General features: G+C 34.9%; 1 protein-coding gene across 2 annotated transcripts in view; it reads right to left on the reverse strand.

Annotated features, from left to right (window-relative positions):
• Positions 1-5,561: 5,561 nt before the first annotated feature.
• Positions 5,562-15,554, reverse strand: part of LOC121423974 (dedicator of cytokinesis protein 7-like) — a 68,201-nt gene continuing 58,208 nt past the window's right edge. For both annotated transcript variants that reach the window (XM_041619529.1, XM_041619530.1), the window contains 11 exons: positions 13,716-13,874; positions 12,853-12,965; positions 11,980-12,160; positions 11,513-11,656; positions 10,719-10,850; positions 9,965-10,099; positions 9,227-9,407; positions 8,367-8,512; positions 7,183-7,326; positions 6,329-6,426; positions 5,562-5,888 (listed from right to left, as the gene is read on the reverse strand). In XM_041619529.1, coding sequence (XP_041475463.1) covers positions 5,657-5,888; positions 6,329-6,426; positions 7,183-7,326; positions 8,367-8,512; positions 9,227-9,407; positions 9,965-10,099; positions 10,719-10,850; positions 11,513-11,656; positions 11,980-12,160; positions 12,853-12,965; positions 13,716-13,874 — 1,665 coding nt within the window. In that variant the 3' untranslated portion in view covers positions 5,562-5,656. The remainder of the gene's footprint in view (positions 5,889-6,328; positions 6,427-7,182; positions 7,327-8,366; positions 8,513-9,226; positions 9,408-9,964; positions 10,100-10,718; positions 10,851-11,512; positions 11,657-11,979; positions 12,161-12,852; positions 12,966-13,715; positions 13,875-15,554) is intronic.

The raw sequence follows: 15,554 nt of genomic DNA on the forward strand, positions 1-15,554 counted from the left end.
AAAATGTGACATTCCATGATAAGAAACATAATATCCATTACTTTTGAAGTTAAAATAATATTTTGATTGAATTTTTATGAATGAAACATTTATATGCAAAATGCATTATCACAACAACAAAAAATATTGGGTTACTTATTTTCATCTGGTTAAACCATGTGAAGTTAATGATTTCAAACAATTCCTCAATTCCAACATTTCTGGAAAATACCCATCACATTAAATATTTTCCATTTGCAAATAAATTGAAAAATAAATATGTTGATGCATGTAACAAATCATTCTTTTAGCATTGCTCAGTTAATTGTCCTTCCCAATTATGTACATGAAAGAGTTCATTCCACATGGGCAGTTCCATGAATAAGTGACTCATGTGCGAACATGTATGTAGATTTAATAAACAAAGTTTGCAAGATAATCATGGAACTTCATCTCATTTTTGTTCTCTCTTGAAATAAGAGTTCTTTCTTTAAGAAATAAGTTTTGCAGTTGTAAACCATGTATTGATGATATAATTAAAACACTTTTTAGTATTGATGATATTATGTTTATGATGACTGAAATCTGCCAGTCATTGCATGGCCTTTGCTAAGGTTGTATCAAAAGACATTTTATATGGATATATGATAGTAAGTATTAATGCAAGATAACATAGATGACTCTCAATGTGTCCTTATTTCTCTTTGCTGTGAGATATGTTGAGACAATTTATAATTGTGACAGAATCACTTCCCCAAATACATCGGAGTGGCAATAGACCTTATGCATAATAATAATATAGGGTATTTATATTGCGCAAATATCCACCTTGTTAGGTGCTCAAGGCGCTCCTATATTACCAGCTAAGCTAGGCGTTCATAGCGCACACAGCTTTTTAAGGAATTACTTCCTACCGGTACCCATTTACCTCACCTGGGTTGAGTGCAGCTCATTGTGGATCAGTTTCTTGCTGAAGGAAATTAAACCATGGCTGGGATTCGAACCCACGACCCTCTGTTTCAAAGTCCGAAGACTAATCCACTGGGCCACAACGCTCCAACGCATAGGACATCATTATCTCATAGCGTCCTCCCTTCGAGGATATACCGGTAGATAAGGATAAACCGAGTGGTCAGAGGTGCAGAGCTGCCAAGAAGCAGGATTTTGTCATATTTGGTGGGATTATTATGGGGAAAGTGTCACCAAGTTGAATGTCCCCAAGAAATAGGATTTTTAAAACTTGTAAGAATGATGATTTTTGGTATGTTTTTCAAAATTTTAAAGAAAAACAGGATTTTGGCTTGAAAATTGGATAAAACAATCTGAAGAATAATATTCTTTCCCAAATGAGGTTGGCAGCTCTGGAGATGCAGATGGCCAACGCCTGCAAGGCAATTGCTTCAGCCTCAGAGATTGCAGCACGATTACATCAATGCATAAGATTTATAGATATGAGGGTGGGGGAGAGAATGAGGGAACATGGAGGAGAGGCAGAGAAAGAGATGTGATTTCTAATAAAGAAAAAGAGCCCTTTAAATACAAGTAACAAACATTCCTAAAGTCGTATTTAATGGAACCACAAAATCTATGCCAAACTATAAAAGGTGTATATTGGAGACGTGTAAAGGCCAGGTGGGTGTTTCATGAAGCTGTTCGTAAAGTTATGCACAACTGGAACATGTTCTAATACATAAGTCAGCTACATAGGGATATAGCACAAGAAAGGGCTACCAGTCGTGCGTAAAGTCATTCGTACCTTATGAACAGCTTTATGAAACACCCACCTGGGCCGACGGACACATATCGGATACAGCGGACAAGCAAAATTTCGGGGTGGCTCTATCCGTTTTCATCCGCTCCAGACAATGGACAAATGGGCGAACAATGAAATCACAGTGGATGGATGCTCGATGGATAATAGAGCGTATGAAACATGTCTGCAAAGAGTACACAATGGATACAAAACATTTTCCAATGGATGGAAAGATTCTTTTGTCTTGCATCTTCTTTGCATCCGTTAAGTGCAGTTGGACCAAGCTTTAAACCTGAGGGGACGTGTTTCACAGAGAACTAAGAGCGACTTAGAGCCATGCACGGTGCAGATTCGCTATTTGACATGCAATCTTACTACTACAAGTTGCACACATCTTCCTAGCATGATTTGACCAGTGCAGGGATGCCTTTTCTTTGTTGCGCAACTTGACATATAAGTGTGACTCTAATGGGGCAATTGATCACATATCAATTTTAAGTCCCAAAATCAATTGAAAGTCATGCATTCCATTGTAAATTTGGAATTTAAGTGATGGTCTGCTGAAATTTCATGTGATTGCAAATATTTTCTTACTTAACTCTATGTGAAACAACCCCCTAGTCTAAATATTATTTTAACTTATGTGAATATCTGGGCTCCATCTTACAAAGAGTTATGGTTGATCCAATCAATCGTAACTCTATGGAAATACATCTGTGTCATAATTTTTTCAACCTAAAATATTCAAAATGTCCTTTGTAAAACAAAGGCGAACACACCAAATTGTCAAGAAAACAATGAATTTATGTAATTTACGTCATATCTAGAAAACATTTTGAACATTCATGCATTTAAGATGTTGACGTTGCTGGCTGTCCATAATTGTGATTGATCGGATCAATCGCAACTCTCTGTAAGATGGGCCCCTGGTGTATGAAAGGTCAACTTATGCAAGTTGACCTCTATATTAGACATGGAGAGAAGCAAAGAGAAATAAACAATACAAAAGGCAGATTGATAGAGTAATGGAATTTAGCCAATAAAGAACATACAGACGCAAGGTTGTGAGGAAAATGAGCATCAGAATACAACACAGGATATTTATCTCTTTTATTACTAAGGTGCTGTACATACATTACATGTATATAAATTTTGCATACAATTGCACTTTGTGAAACTCTACATACATGCATTAATACTCAATAGGACTTAGTTAGTTATTAGCAGACATTTATACAATACAATATTTCCACAGTTTTACTACTCTTAATTCTACTTGAATAGATGATATCAAAATAAATGACATGGATTCCATATAATATTCTTTAGATCTCTAGAATTACGATAGAAATATGATTCCATATTGAATTCAAATTGGTCACATTCATTAAACTTTCATAAACAGAAAAATAATAACGCCACAAGCTCTGGAAGTTTGACCAGTGCGCTAGATAAGTAGCCACTATTATTATTACTATAAAAATACATCGTTCTGACAATTGGAACAATACATTCTTTCATTTAGTGTCTTAATTCTTTGCATGTGCAAATAGAGATAAAGCTTAATACAGATTATGGTGCAGCAATAAATCACCCAAACTGCAAGTTTGAGGCAATGATAAAATGGCAAGTAACAATGTTATCAGGGCCCCATCTTACAAAGAGTTACGATCGATCCAATCAATCATAACTCTATGGAAATCAATCAGAGTCATAATGTCTTCAGAAAATTTGTAAAATGTCCTTTGTAAACAAAGGAGAACACACCAAATTTTCAATATAGATATACTACATTCATATCTAGAATTTTTTTGAACAAACATGAATTTTATATGTTGACGTTGCTGGCTGTCCATAGTTGCGATTGATCGGATTAATCTCAACTCTATGTAAGACGGGGCCCAGATCAAAATTGTGACCATCACATGTATTATGTATATGGTACACTATCAAAACATATAACACAAAATGTCAACACAGTTATGATGGCTGAACTGTAAAAATAATAGGCTTATTGAGAAGCACACTGGATGTACTATTTATTCTACCAAAGAGTATAGTCGAAATGATATCAATAAATAAACAAAAACAGAAATATATACACGATCTATACATCAAATTATATCGCTAAGGGTGCACATTAAATCAGTATTAAGGAAAACAATATAACTGGCAATATATACAAGGAGAAAACAAGGAGCATTTCAATATTGATATTGTATTGAACTGACACTCCAGATATTAACTTGGCAGCTTTAAACTGATAAATATTAAGTAAAATGTGCTTCTGTAGTGAAATAACAATCAAGAAGGAATAATTTCATTGGAATATCATATTAAGTTTATATGGAATCTTGATGAAATATAGCAAATCACAAAATATTTGCTTTCAAATTTGCTTCAATTTCAATTCATGCTTACAATTTCAATTCGTGCTTAACTTTCTTACATCATACATAGACCAACATTGCAAGGTATTTAAAAAACTAAAATAATATATCAATTATTATTATAACAATTCACATCTAAAACAGATCTTTACAAATGCATAATTAGCGTGGTTACTTTCAGCGGATTATGACCTACGGCAAAATGATCTAAACAAGCAGCCATAATATTGATTACCCTTTCCATATGCATGTGTTTATAATTTACACACTTCTCTAATATTCTGGTCTCTTTAAAAATATTCAGAATATTTAACATAAAATGCATAATTTCACATGCTTTCCTTGCTTTACTTGTACTAAAATATCTTTTGCTATATGAACATGTATATTTCCAATAACACCTATGGCATTCAAGAATTTTCATTTTTTATAAAAACATATTGTTGACCATAATATAATAGTATAATCACAAAATCCTTTCTGGCATAATCGCTAATTTCTTCAATATATAGAAGTCATATTGACAAATACAGATAGTGAAAATTTAATTTTCTTTTCAACAATAACCCGAGCTTTATTCCTAATGTCAAAAGTTAATTTCCACTTCAATAAAGCTTCATTTCTACTTATTAATCAATATATTATAAGCTATCATAAAAATATATATAAACCAAACTTAAGCAGAAAATATTATAGTCTGTGTCTGGTCTAAATTAATGGGGAATAATCGATATGATTTTATGTGCACAAGTGTAGACGGCAGAATAGACTTTAAGTAGATAACTGACTCGGGCAAATATGAAAAATTGAATTTACACTGTTGGAAGAGATTAACATTTCAACTTTCTCTGTAATTTATACTTTCTTTTGCATAAAGAATTCTGTAAATTATCAGGACAAACGGGTATACCAACTAAAGTTTCCATATCTATTCTCTACTTCCTAAACAGTCCATGATGGTTTTTTCTAACCTCAGAATGCTCTCATAATATATATAAAAATTACAATTCATTATCATAACAAAATATGCTTTCAGAGTAGTAAACAGCATGATGATTGATTGAGATAAACAGTAATTAATGGCCGATTTCAAGAATGCTATGGTTGATGTTATTGCAACACAGACACCAGGGGCAGATAAAAAAGGTCTTCACTATCAATTCTAGTTCGTTTGTTCCATGAAACATTTTACAAGCCCCTGCCCCCCCAAAAAAAAAAAAATAAAGAAACAAAAAATCGTCACTAGCCTATGGATAATATATTTCCAATAAAAAAATATTTTGGTGCCTATGCCACTGACACCAATACTACTTGAAATACCCAAATCATTGACCTTCTTAATTATTTAACTGAATTTATGACAGACCGAAACAAGGAATTAAAGAAGAGACAGACAGATAGACAGAGAGAAGACAGACATACAAAGAAGTAAAGAGAATTAAGACAGACAGATAGACAAAGAAATCAAGAAAAGATGGACAGAGAGACAGAGAAGGCAAACAGACAGAGAGCAATAGTATTAGACTTATCGAATCTACAAGGTCTCACTATTTCTAATGCTATTGCTTGATGCACTCTTTGGAACCCTAATTCCTTCCCGTCGTCCTCCACTCCTCCTAATAGTCCCAGTCAGATGGTGGTTTCTCTTTGAGATGAGAGGCATAAGACGATCAGTGAAGCGGTGATAGTTACGTTCCAGCTCTCGTTGGTATTCTCTCTGGTCGTGAACAATCAGGCCCTTGTTCTTGCGTAATGCATCCCCACACCTGTACATATACATGGATTGATGAAAATTGAATGTTAACATTAAATAATAACATTCATTGCTTTCTTCCATTTTTTTAAAATAATATCAATAGTTATTCATTAACAATGGTATTTATATAACTACTAGTTGTACTGAGTATAGATATAAAATACAGCCACAATTTCTCCATTTAACAAAATTCCCATAATTTTCTGTGTTACATGCATGTACATCGACCACCATCCTAGATCCAGTTCGTAATGAACCAGGACAATTCACACCAATTTTGGTACTCAATGGATTTTATCTATCATGCTATTCAACCAACTGAGCTCAGATATTTCATATGACGTCAATATCGATGTGTACTCCGTTATATGAAAGTGATTAACTTGTTCTGGTTTAGAGAAAAAGAGAAAGCAAACGGATATTGTGTCTTTGGCTAGATTTCAAACCTACTTCTTCTGTAGATCTTTGAGGCAGAGACGTAGAGTATTGTGATGCTTGTCCAAGGGTTTGTCACCATCCAGGAAGATCTGAGCGACCTCCATTGGACCCTAGATAATTCACCAATAAAATAAATAAACATTAAAGATATTGTCAACAATCAACTACAGTCATTTGACTATAAGGTCAATGTGCATTATTTTACTTTCACATAAATGATGGAACATCAGGCTATTCATTGTTTGTGTTTATCAAAGATCATCTTGCCATTGCATTTCAAATGTGTTTAGCTCAAGCATGCATTCGGCAAACACATCTGCAATGACTAAACCTAGATTTTGAGATTTGATCCCTCCATTTAGGTGATGATCAGGGGAGCATTTCACAGAAAAAAAATAATCGGTGAATTTCACTATTAGTATGAGCTACTGCAAATCCTTGCACCTGATTGGCTGAGGGCAAATGTAGTCCATGGAAGTCAAATCACAAATCTCTTCATGAAGCAATGCCTGATGATAATACTGATAGTATCAATCAGGGTCTCGTAACACAAAGCTTAGCAATTGATCGTGAGGCTGACTTTTACCACTGATCATACATGTACACGATACTCAATGCAATCAATCGTAGAAATCAGTCCTACAATCAATCAATAATCAATCGATAGTGTCACAGGGTCCAGGGGCACGTTTCATAAAGAGTAGCAACTGTTGCAACTTTACCATTATGGCAATTACCATGGCAACAAGGCTCAGCAGCCAATCACATTTAAGGTTACCATGGTAGTTGCCATAATGGCAACAACAGTTGTAACTCTTTATGAAACGGGCCCCGGATCTGGTGAAGCAGTTAGAGCTGACTCTGACCTGGTTAACAGTGGTACCGATGCATCCCTGTAGGACCATCTGAAGCATCTTAGGATCAGGGGGTTCCTGGAGGGTAGCTACTTCTAGCTCCTTGGTCTTCTTCTGGATATCCTCAATGGCTACCTCTACAGGTGAGAGGACAATCTGTAGGGAACACAAAATATTGTATTCACTTTAAATGCGGTGCTGCACCATCCCAAGTTTGCTCAATCTCGAGATTTTAGCCCGATCTGCCCTCTTCGTGATTAATCTCGAGATTCAAGAAACCCCGTCTCCACCATTGCAAGAAGAGCGATTCCTGCTCGAGCAGGGCATCAATGCATTATGGTCTGACGCCGTGAATAAATAATCCCGAGTGCATCTGCACCTACGAATTAGCGTGATAATTTATAAAATAGCGAGCTATTTTGCAAATAAACCCAAGTTGACTTGGGATTGCAATCTCGAAATCAATCCTACGAACTAGCGCGATAATTGCGTCTCCATTGCAAATAATCATGAGATTGTTCAGATCGGGATAATTTGCCGGATCAGAAATAGCCGCTAATATGAAAACTCGGGATAGCGCAGACGGCCCTTAACATCACAAGGATGTTTACAAGTACCAGGTGTTGTGAATCACTCAAAGTAGAATTGAGTTTTATGACCAAAACCATTGTGTAATATTAATATATGTATGCTTTCTTCTGGCTATCCTCAATGGTACAAAACCTAAATTGTTTCGCTTGACAGCCAATCACAGCTTGCCGTATTGCATCCATTGTCTCTTTGGGTTCTATTATACATTATTTTGCTCTAGCGTTCTAGTCATTCATGTGATTTTACTCCGAAGAGTGCATGTCGAAAAGCTTCAGTATGTCCGTTTATAATGCTGTTTTACGAAACAGTCAAGTCTGAATTAAAAGGTGATATTCAATGCACGATGCAATTGATTAAACACACATTGCACATATCCTTAACATGATATAATCAAAGCAGGGAGGATGTTATACAAGTACCACACTCAATTGGGAATATACTTGCGAGTTTTAACTCGTAACAGAAAAATTTCGTCTGTATTTTCTATTTTTTTTTAAAACATCAATGTATTTAGTCATTTTCATACAACCTGGCACAGTATTCAAATGCTCATATCACCAACTCTCTCAATACTGAATGTAACATTCTGAAGATATTAAACTTACCTCCTCTTTCTGTATAATCCCCACTCTTGTTTTGATGTACGGGAATGTATGTTTAGTGGTTAAGATTGTCTTTCTCTTGCACTGATCCTTCAGCTCTCCATGAGCACGACCTTCCTTGGTGAAGGGAGTCGCAAACATGAAACGTTCTGAAAAAAAAGGATGAGAATATTCATCTTTCCTGGGGAGGTGTGTCACAAACCAGAGAATCTGATATTAAACTCAAGGACACAGGGGTGTGGGTGGTCACAAGTAAAAGGATCTGAAAAGCGCTGAAGAGTGTTGAAAAAGTCTGAAATACATAGAGCTCCCATACTTTTTGTACAGAGGAAAGTAAAAATAAGCTAAAATTAGATGACAATTTAAAAAAATCTGAAATCAGCTAAAAATCTGACAACCTCTCTCACACTGACAAAAACTGACATCTGACAAAAACTCTCACACCCCTGAGAACAGGGGCAGTTTCCTAAAACTTATTTATAATTACAAACTCACAATAACAGTTACAATCTACTGAAATCCTTCAATCTGATTGGCTAATGGTAATTTTGTTGTAGAAATTGTGCATTTGTTATTGTAATACGTCTTTATGAAATGGGGACCCAGGTCATTTGCCATGCTGGTAAAGTTATGACACACAGCGTTGTTCATCTAATCATTCTTGGGTGTTGCAAGAATCTTATTTCCAAATGGAGTCCCAAGATTAAACAAGGGATCAATTTGCTATCGAATGCAAATCACCAACAAATATGTCTTAAATTCAAGGAATTATGCTCGATTTGGCATTGAACATGCATTTCTTGCAGCAAAATGACAATGATGACGATAAAACCAATTACTTAAAGATAAGTACGTAAACTTACTCAGATTATAATTTCTACTGAAGAGAGTAGGCCTCTGAAGGATCTCATAGTAATCAAAGTATGGTTCTACATAGGTAACCTGTATATACGCTTGTAGAGGATCTAATTTAGACTGGTCCACTGTATTAGAATCCTTGATAGTGTGTACCTTACCCTCGCCAAAACGATCAGAGTAGAATTTCTGAAGTGACAAGAAAGATCAATTTTAGATTAAAAGATAGTGATCTTTTCATTTACATCTATACAAGATAAATTTCTAGAATGATGAGAAAGATCAATGCAATATTGAAATATAGTTCTCTCTTCATTTTCTTTTACACATTAGAATATACTTATTTATTTATTTATACATTTATTCATTCATTCATTTACTTTTATTTAAGGTGTACATAACATTTAAACATGATGCTTGTAGGCAAGAATTCACTTGTTCTTTTCATGCAACAAGTTACTGGCCAGACAGTGAGTTTTACCGATCTGGAACTGTTGGACCAGTGCTCGTGTCACGCGCTGCGTATAATACATACTCCAAGATCAGAAATTAAAAAAAAAAGTAATAAATCATATAAAAAAGTATTGGTGTATTTACTGTAAAAAAGAGGAATACTCTAAAAAGGAAACAGTTGGCATATCTGAATCAATGATAGCTGCCAATTTGAGGAGGAAAATAAGATTAATCTTGACATTATGAAAGATGTGTATCTCTACTCTAATGGTCTACATGTATGTAATACCCACCTCTAGTCTCTGTGCTATCTCAGGAAGCTTAGTGATAGCAGGTTCTTTGTAGACAAATTCTTCTCCATTCAAATCACCAAACTTTGGTCCGTAGAATCCAACTCGGAAGTAGGTCCCGAACAGCCTCTTAGGACCCTGTGCATAGGATACAAACCATGAATCCATTTCATGATGATATTTGTAGAAAAATATATGACTTTACATATGACAGTCAATCGGTTCCTGTGCTAAATGAGATTCTCTCTGTTTTAACATTGTGGTACATAATTCATTATGACCCTTTTTAAAAAATTGACATTATAAAAAACTAATCCAGATGCTTGTTAAAAACAAGAATCTATCCTTCTTCGATTGACTTTTGTCAAAGTTTTATTAATACGTTTTGTTGATTGGTTGATTTCATTTCTCATGATAAAACACAATATAAAATAAATACATCCTAACAATTAAAACTTAAGAATTGAATGAATGACATAAAAACAAGTATATGAATGTTAAATTTTAATTAATTTATTATAAAGAGAAATATGGGGGGAAAAACTACAAGGAGCTTAGTGGTAGGTGCTTTCCCAGGTGGGAAATACAATTGCAGAGCACATCTTTTTGTTCCATCAAATCCAACTTGACAGGGGGGGCATTCCCTTTTAAAAGAAACTCAATTTGATATTTGAAAAGAAATAAATAGGTATTAAATTCACCTGATAACCTTGTTCTGACTGGCATGTTTATATTGGAAAATAAATGAAATACTTACCAAAACTGAAATCTTGTTGAATGCCTCCTGTAGTTTGCCATGGACGATGGAGAGTCTCTTATGTTCTCTGTTTGCTTCATGGATTGGTATGAGAATCTTATAGACTTCATTAACCACCTCAAATAATCCAGCCTAAAAGGGTTTAATCATATTCTTATAAAATTAATTCAATATACTGATATTATGAGTGGTTTATATTTGCTCAACGACATTCAATTATGTTTGTCTGACAGATAATATAAAATCTAAACTTGATCGATTCTTGATGGCATGCTGTCAAAATTATGCCTCCGTCATTGCCAAAGCAAATACATTGGTCACCTAACTTCTTATATCTTAAGATAATGACATCTGTGACCTTTGAAATTGTGCCCCCAAATCTAATCTGACATCTTCACTCACATATCAGTTAATAATTGATAACTGAAACGATTCTTCGATCATTGTCCCCCCAAAATGACATTTAATAATGAATACATGTAGCTGGGTGACCTAATATTTTTACTCTAATCAAATAATTCTCCATGATTTTGTTCCCTACAGACAATTCCATGAAATCATATCTTGTATATACCGGTACATACAATCCCAATTTTTATCCCTTTTTACTCCTCTCCTTAAACTGTTCCAGTCATGGTGTCTTGAGAGAGAAATAGAGACATATAATTTCCTGATGGTCCCACATTCAAGGGGTTGGACATACATCATTTATGAAATTGCCCCTACATATATTTTTTTATGATCCAATATTAACACAGTAATTGCCAGATTACACAATTGGCATGTATTCATACCTCATTGAAGAGTGTAGCTGCATGTTCTAATAGTCCCACCAAGCCACTTTCAGTGAAGTATTTACCAGTACAGATACCTTCCTCATCAGGGGAGACAACATCGTCAGACACTGCACTCTCTTCAAGGACATTAGGAGAGATTTTCTAAAAGATACAAGAAAAATTAGGGCATGGACCTATTAAAGAAATTGAGGGACTACGGACTTGAGGGAATATTAACTTCAGAGCATTATAAATTTGACACTATATAAATTTAGATAGAAAGAACTGGTTCAGTTAAAAACATATCAAACATGCAGCTAGCAGGCCGAAAATGTTCAATTCACAATAAAAAAATACATGTACTGTTCCAACCTGCCTAATTTGAGCCATTCCATTGACTTTCAGTAGCTTATAACAATATTCAATGAAAATCACTAAAAAGTATTCCATGAAACACTCCCCAGTTCTATCTCATCAATTCTTACCTCAAATTTGACACATCCGACTGGAAGATGAGGGCGGTCTTCAAGCATGTGAAGATACTCAGCAACGAGGGCCGCAGAATGAATCAGGCACTCAGCAGCCTCAGTCAATTTACCTTGTTCATGCAGCTTGCCAGCCATATTCTGAAGCCAAGTCAGTCGAAGGTCAGGAGAGTTCTGGTACCTGTTATATCAAGAATATTCTCAATTGGACTGTGATCACACTATCTAAAAAATAATTACGCAGCCTAGAGATTGGAGATAACAGTTCATCAAAAATGGCAAATAAAATTCCCTATCCTTTGTAAATAATCATGGCTCACAAAATGTGATCAGATTATACGCTAGGTTTGGGGTTTATTTTAGTTGCGATTCTATGGTTTGCTATGGGATATTGGTGACCATCCATCCAAAAACCATAAATAAGTCGCCAATGAAGATTCTTGTTATATACGGCTATAATAGTAATTTGGCCTTCACAAAAAAAACTCAGAAAATCAGCTTGTCTTGTATGTTAATCCAATTCAGAATGCTTTAATGGAATTTAAAAAAGAAACCAATCGTTTTGACAAGTGCACAGGATCAATCTCACAACCTTTGAATTTCTTGTCAAGAGCTCAACAATGACACCTGTATTTGAAAGTACCATGTTCTACTGATGCTGACCTTGCAATCAGAAGGTCATTGTTTCAAATCTAAACCTCGGCGTTAGTTTCCTTCAGCGATAAATTCACCCATTCAGTGCTGCACTTGACCCAGGAGAGCAGGGAGCAATTCCTAAAAAACAGCACTGAAATTGGTAGATGAGATAACCTTGAGCGCCTAGCAAGTTAGATATGTGCAGAATAAGTCTTTATTATCAGAACGTAGACTTACCCCTTGGCGATGCGGTTCATCAAATCTACAAGCATCTCATTATCCTGCTTGAATTCTTTCATCTTGACAGTGTCTGATAAGATCATGTGAAGATTGAACACCAACTCACGAACCTGCAGAAAATGTCATGAAACAAAAACAATAATGATAGATATATAATAACGCCATCTACCTAAATGTAATCTATTCCAAGTGTACATCATACCAATGGAACCTTTGAGCCAAGGGTAAGGATAGTCATATCCAGTATATACAGACCACATATCTGCTTTCCCTTAAAAAGTTTTCCCTATTGGAAACATGTATTACAGGAACCTGTCAATAAAAAAAAACACCTGCTCATAAAAACACTATTCTTGCCACCCTTATGTGTATTCTGTATACAGGTTTCACTGTAGTGAATCTTTAGTCTTAAACAGTGAACGGATGTGGTCATATTGACCTCATATTTACAAGAGTCTTTCAACCCCTCTCTCCTACTAGTCTGATTCAATGCATCCTCAACCCATCCACCCTCCCTCATCTCCTTCACTCTCTTCTTTCAAGTCTTCCTTGATCATCCCTTCCTCAAACTACTCATCTCCAATCACCTTCAAATATCTACTACTTTTCAAAAACAGGAACTCTGTCAGTTAGACAGTAGTGACAAGTTTTGAACCAGTTCTGTCCTCATCAAACGGAAGCACGATTCATCCTCCTCCATTAGTTTGCAGTACAATTCACTCTCTGCTCAAACCCAAATATCTATTCAATATCTTTAATATTTAAGAAAATCAGAACACAATTGTGTTTTCAAAGTGCCCCTTCCTTTTTCTTTTATGAAAAAAAAAATGTTCTAAGTAACAGATTTGAAAGCTGTTTACCTGTTCAGGAAATGTTGTTTGTTGTAGCTCAGTATCATCCCCAGCATAGGTCATGATGGTCTTTAAGGAGCGTCTCAGGTATTCTTCATTGAAGTTGGTTTCCGTGCCGACCAGTGATGAGAGTGACATGGTCACCTGCATCTTAACCCTGGCAAAGTTCTATCAAGAAAGCATAAGTGGTGAATATAATAGATTAGATTTCATATACTCTGTGCAAAGTTCTATCAAGAAAGCATAAGGGGTCAACATAATAGATTAGATTTCATATACTCTGTGCAAAGTTCTATCAAGAAAGCATAAAGGGGTCAACATAATAGATTAGATTTCATATACTCTGTGCAAAGTTCTATCAAGAAAGCATAAGGGGTCAACATAATAGATTAGATTTCATATACTCTGTGCAAAGTTCTATCAAGAAAGCATAAGGGGTCAACATAATAGATTAGATTTCATATACTCTGTGCAAAGTTCTATCAAGAAAGCATAAAGGGGTCAACAAAATAGATTAGATTTCATATACTCTGTGCAAAGTTCTATCAAGAAAGCATAAAGGGGTCAACAAAATAGATTAGATTTCATATACTCTGTGCAAAGTTCTTTCAAGAAAGCATAAGGGGTCAACATAATAGATTAGATTTCATATACTCTGTGCAAAGTTCTATCAAGAAAGCATAAAGGGGTCAACATAATAGATTAGATTTCATATACTCTGTGCAAAGTTCTATCAAGAAAGCATAAAGGGGTCAACATAATAGATTAGATTTCATATACTCTGTGCAAAGTTCTATCAAGAAAGCATAAAGGGGTCAACAAAATAGATTAGATTTCATATACTCTGTGCAAAGTTCTATCAAGAAAGCATAAAGGGGTCAACAAAATAGATTAGATTTCATATACTCTGTGCAAAGTTCTATCAAGAAAGCATAAGGGGTCAACATAATAGATTAGATTTCATATACTCTGTGCAAAGTTCTATCAAGAAAGCATAAAGGGGTCAACAAAATAGATTAGATTTCATATACTCTGTGCAAAGTTCTATCAAGAAAGCATAAAGGGGTCAACAAAATAGATTAGATTTCATATACTCTGTGCAAAGTTCTATCAAGAAAGCATAAAGGGGTCAACAAAATAGATTAGATTTCATATACTCTGTGCAAAGTTCTATCAAGAAAGCATAAAGGGGTCAACATAATAGATTAGATTTCATATACTCTGTGCAAAGTTCTTTCAAGAAAGCATAAGGGGTCAACAAAATAGATTAGATTTCATATACTCTGTGCAAAGTTCTATCAAGAAAGCATAAAGGGGTCAACAAAATAGATTAGATTTCATATACTCTGTGCAAAGTTCTATCAAGAAAGCATAAAGGGGTCAACAAAATAGATTAGATTTCATATACTCTGTGCAAAGTTCTATCAAGAAAGCATAAAGGGGTCAACAAAATAGATTAGATTTCATATACTCTGTGCAAAGTTCTATCAAGAAAGCATAAAGGGGTCAACATAATAGATTAGATTTCATATACTCTGTGCAAAGTTCTATCAAGAAAGCATAAGGGGTCAACATAATAGATTAGATTTCATATACTCTGTGCAAAGTTCTATCAAGAAAGCATAAAGGGGTCAACAAAATAGATTAGATTTCATATACTCTGTGCAAAGTTCTATCAAGAAAGCATAAAGGGGTCAACAAAATAGATTAGATTTCATATACTCTGTGCAAAGTTCTTTCAAGAAAGCATAAGGGGTCAACATAATAGATTAGATTTCATATACTCTGTGCAAAGTTCTATCAAGAAAGCATAAAGGGGTCAACATAATAGATTAGATTTCATATACT

Source organism: Lytechinus variegatus, chromosome 11, assembly GCF_018143015.1.
Source record: "Lytechinus variegatus isolate NC3 chromosome 11, Lvar_3.0, whole genome shotgun sequence".
Lineage (NCBI taxonomy): Eukaryota > Metazoa > Echinodermata > Echinoidea > Temnopleuroida > Toxopneustidae > Lytechinus > Lytechinus variegatus.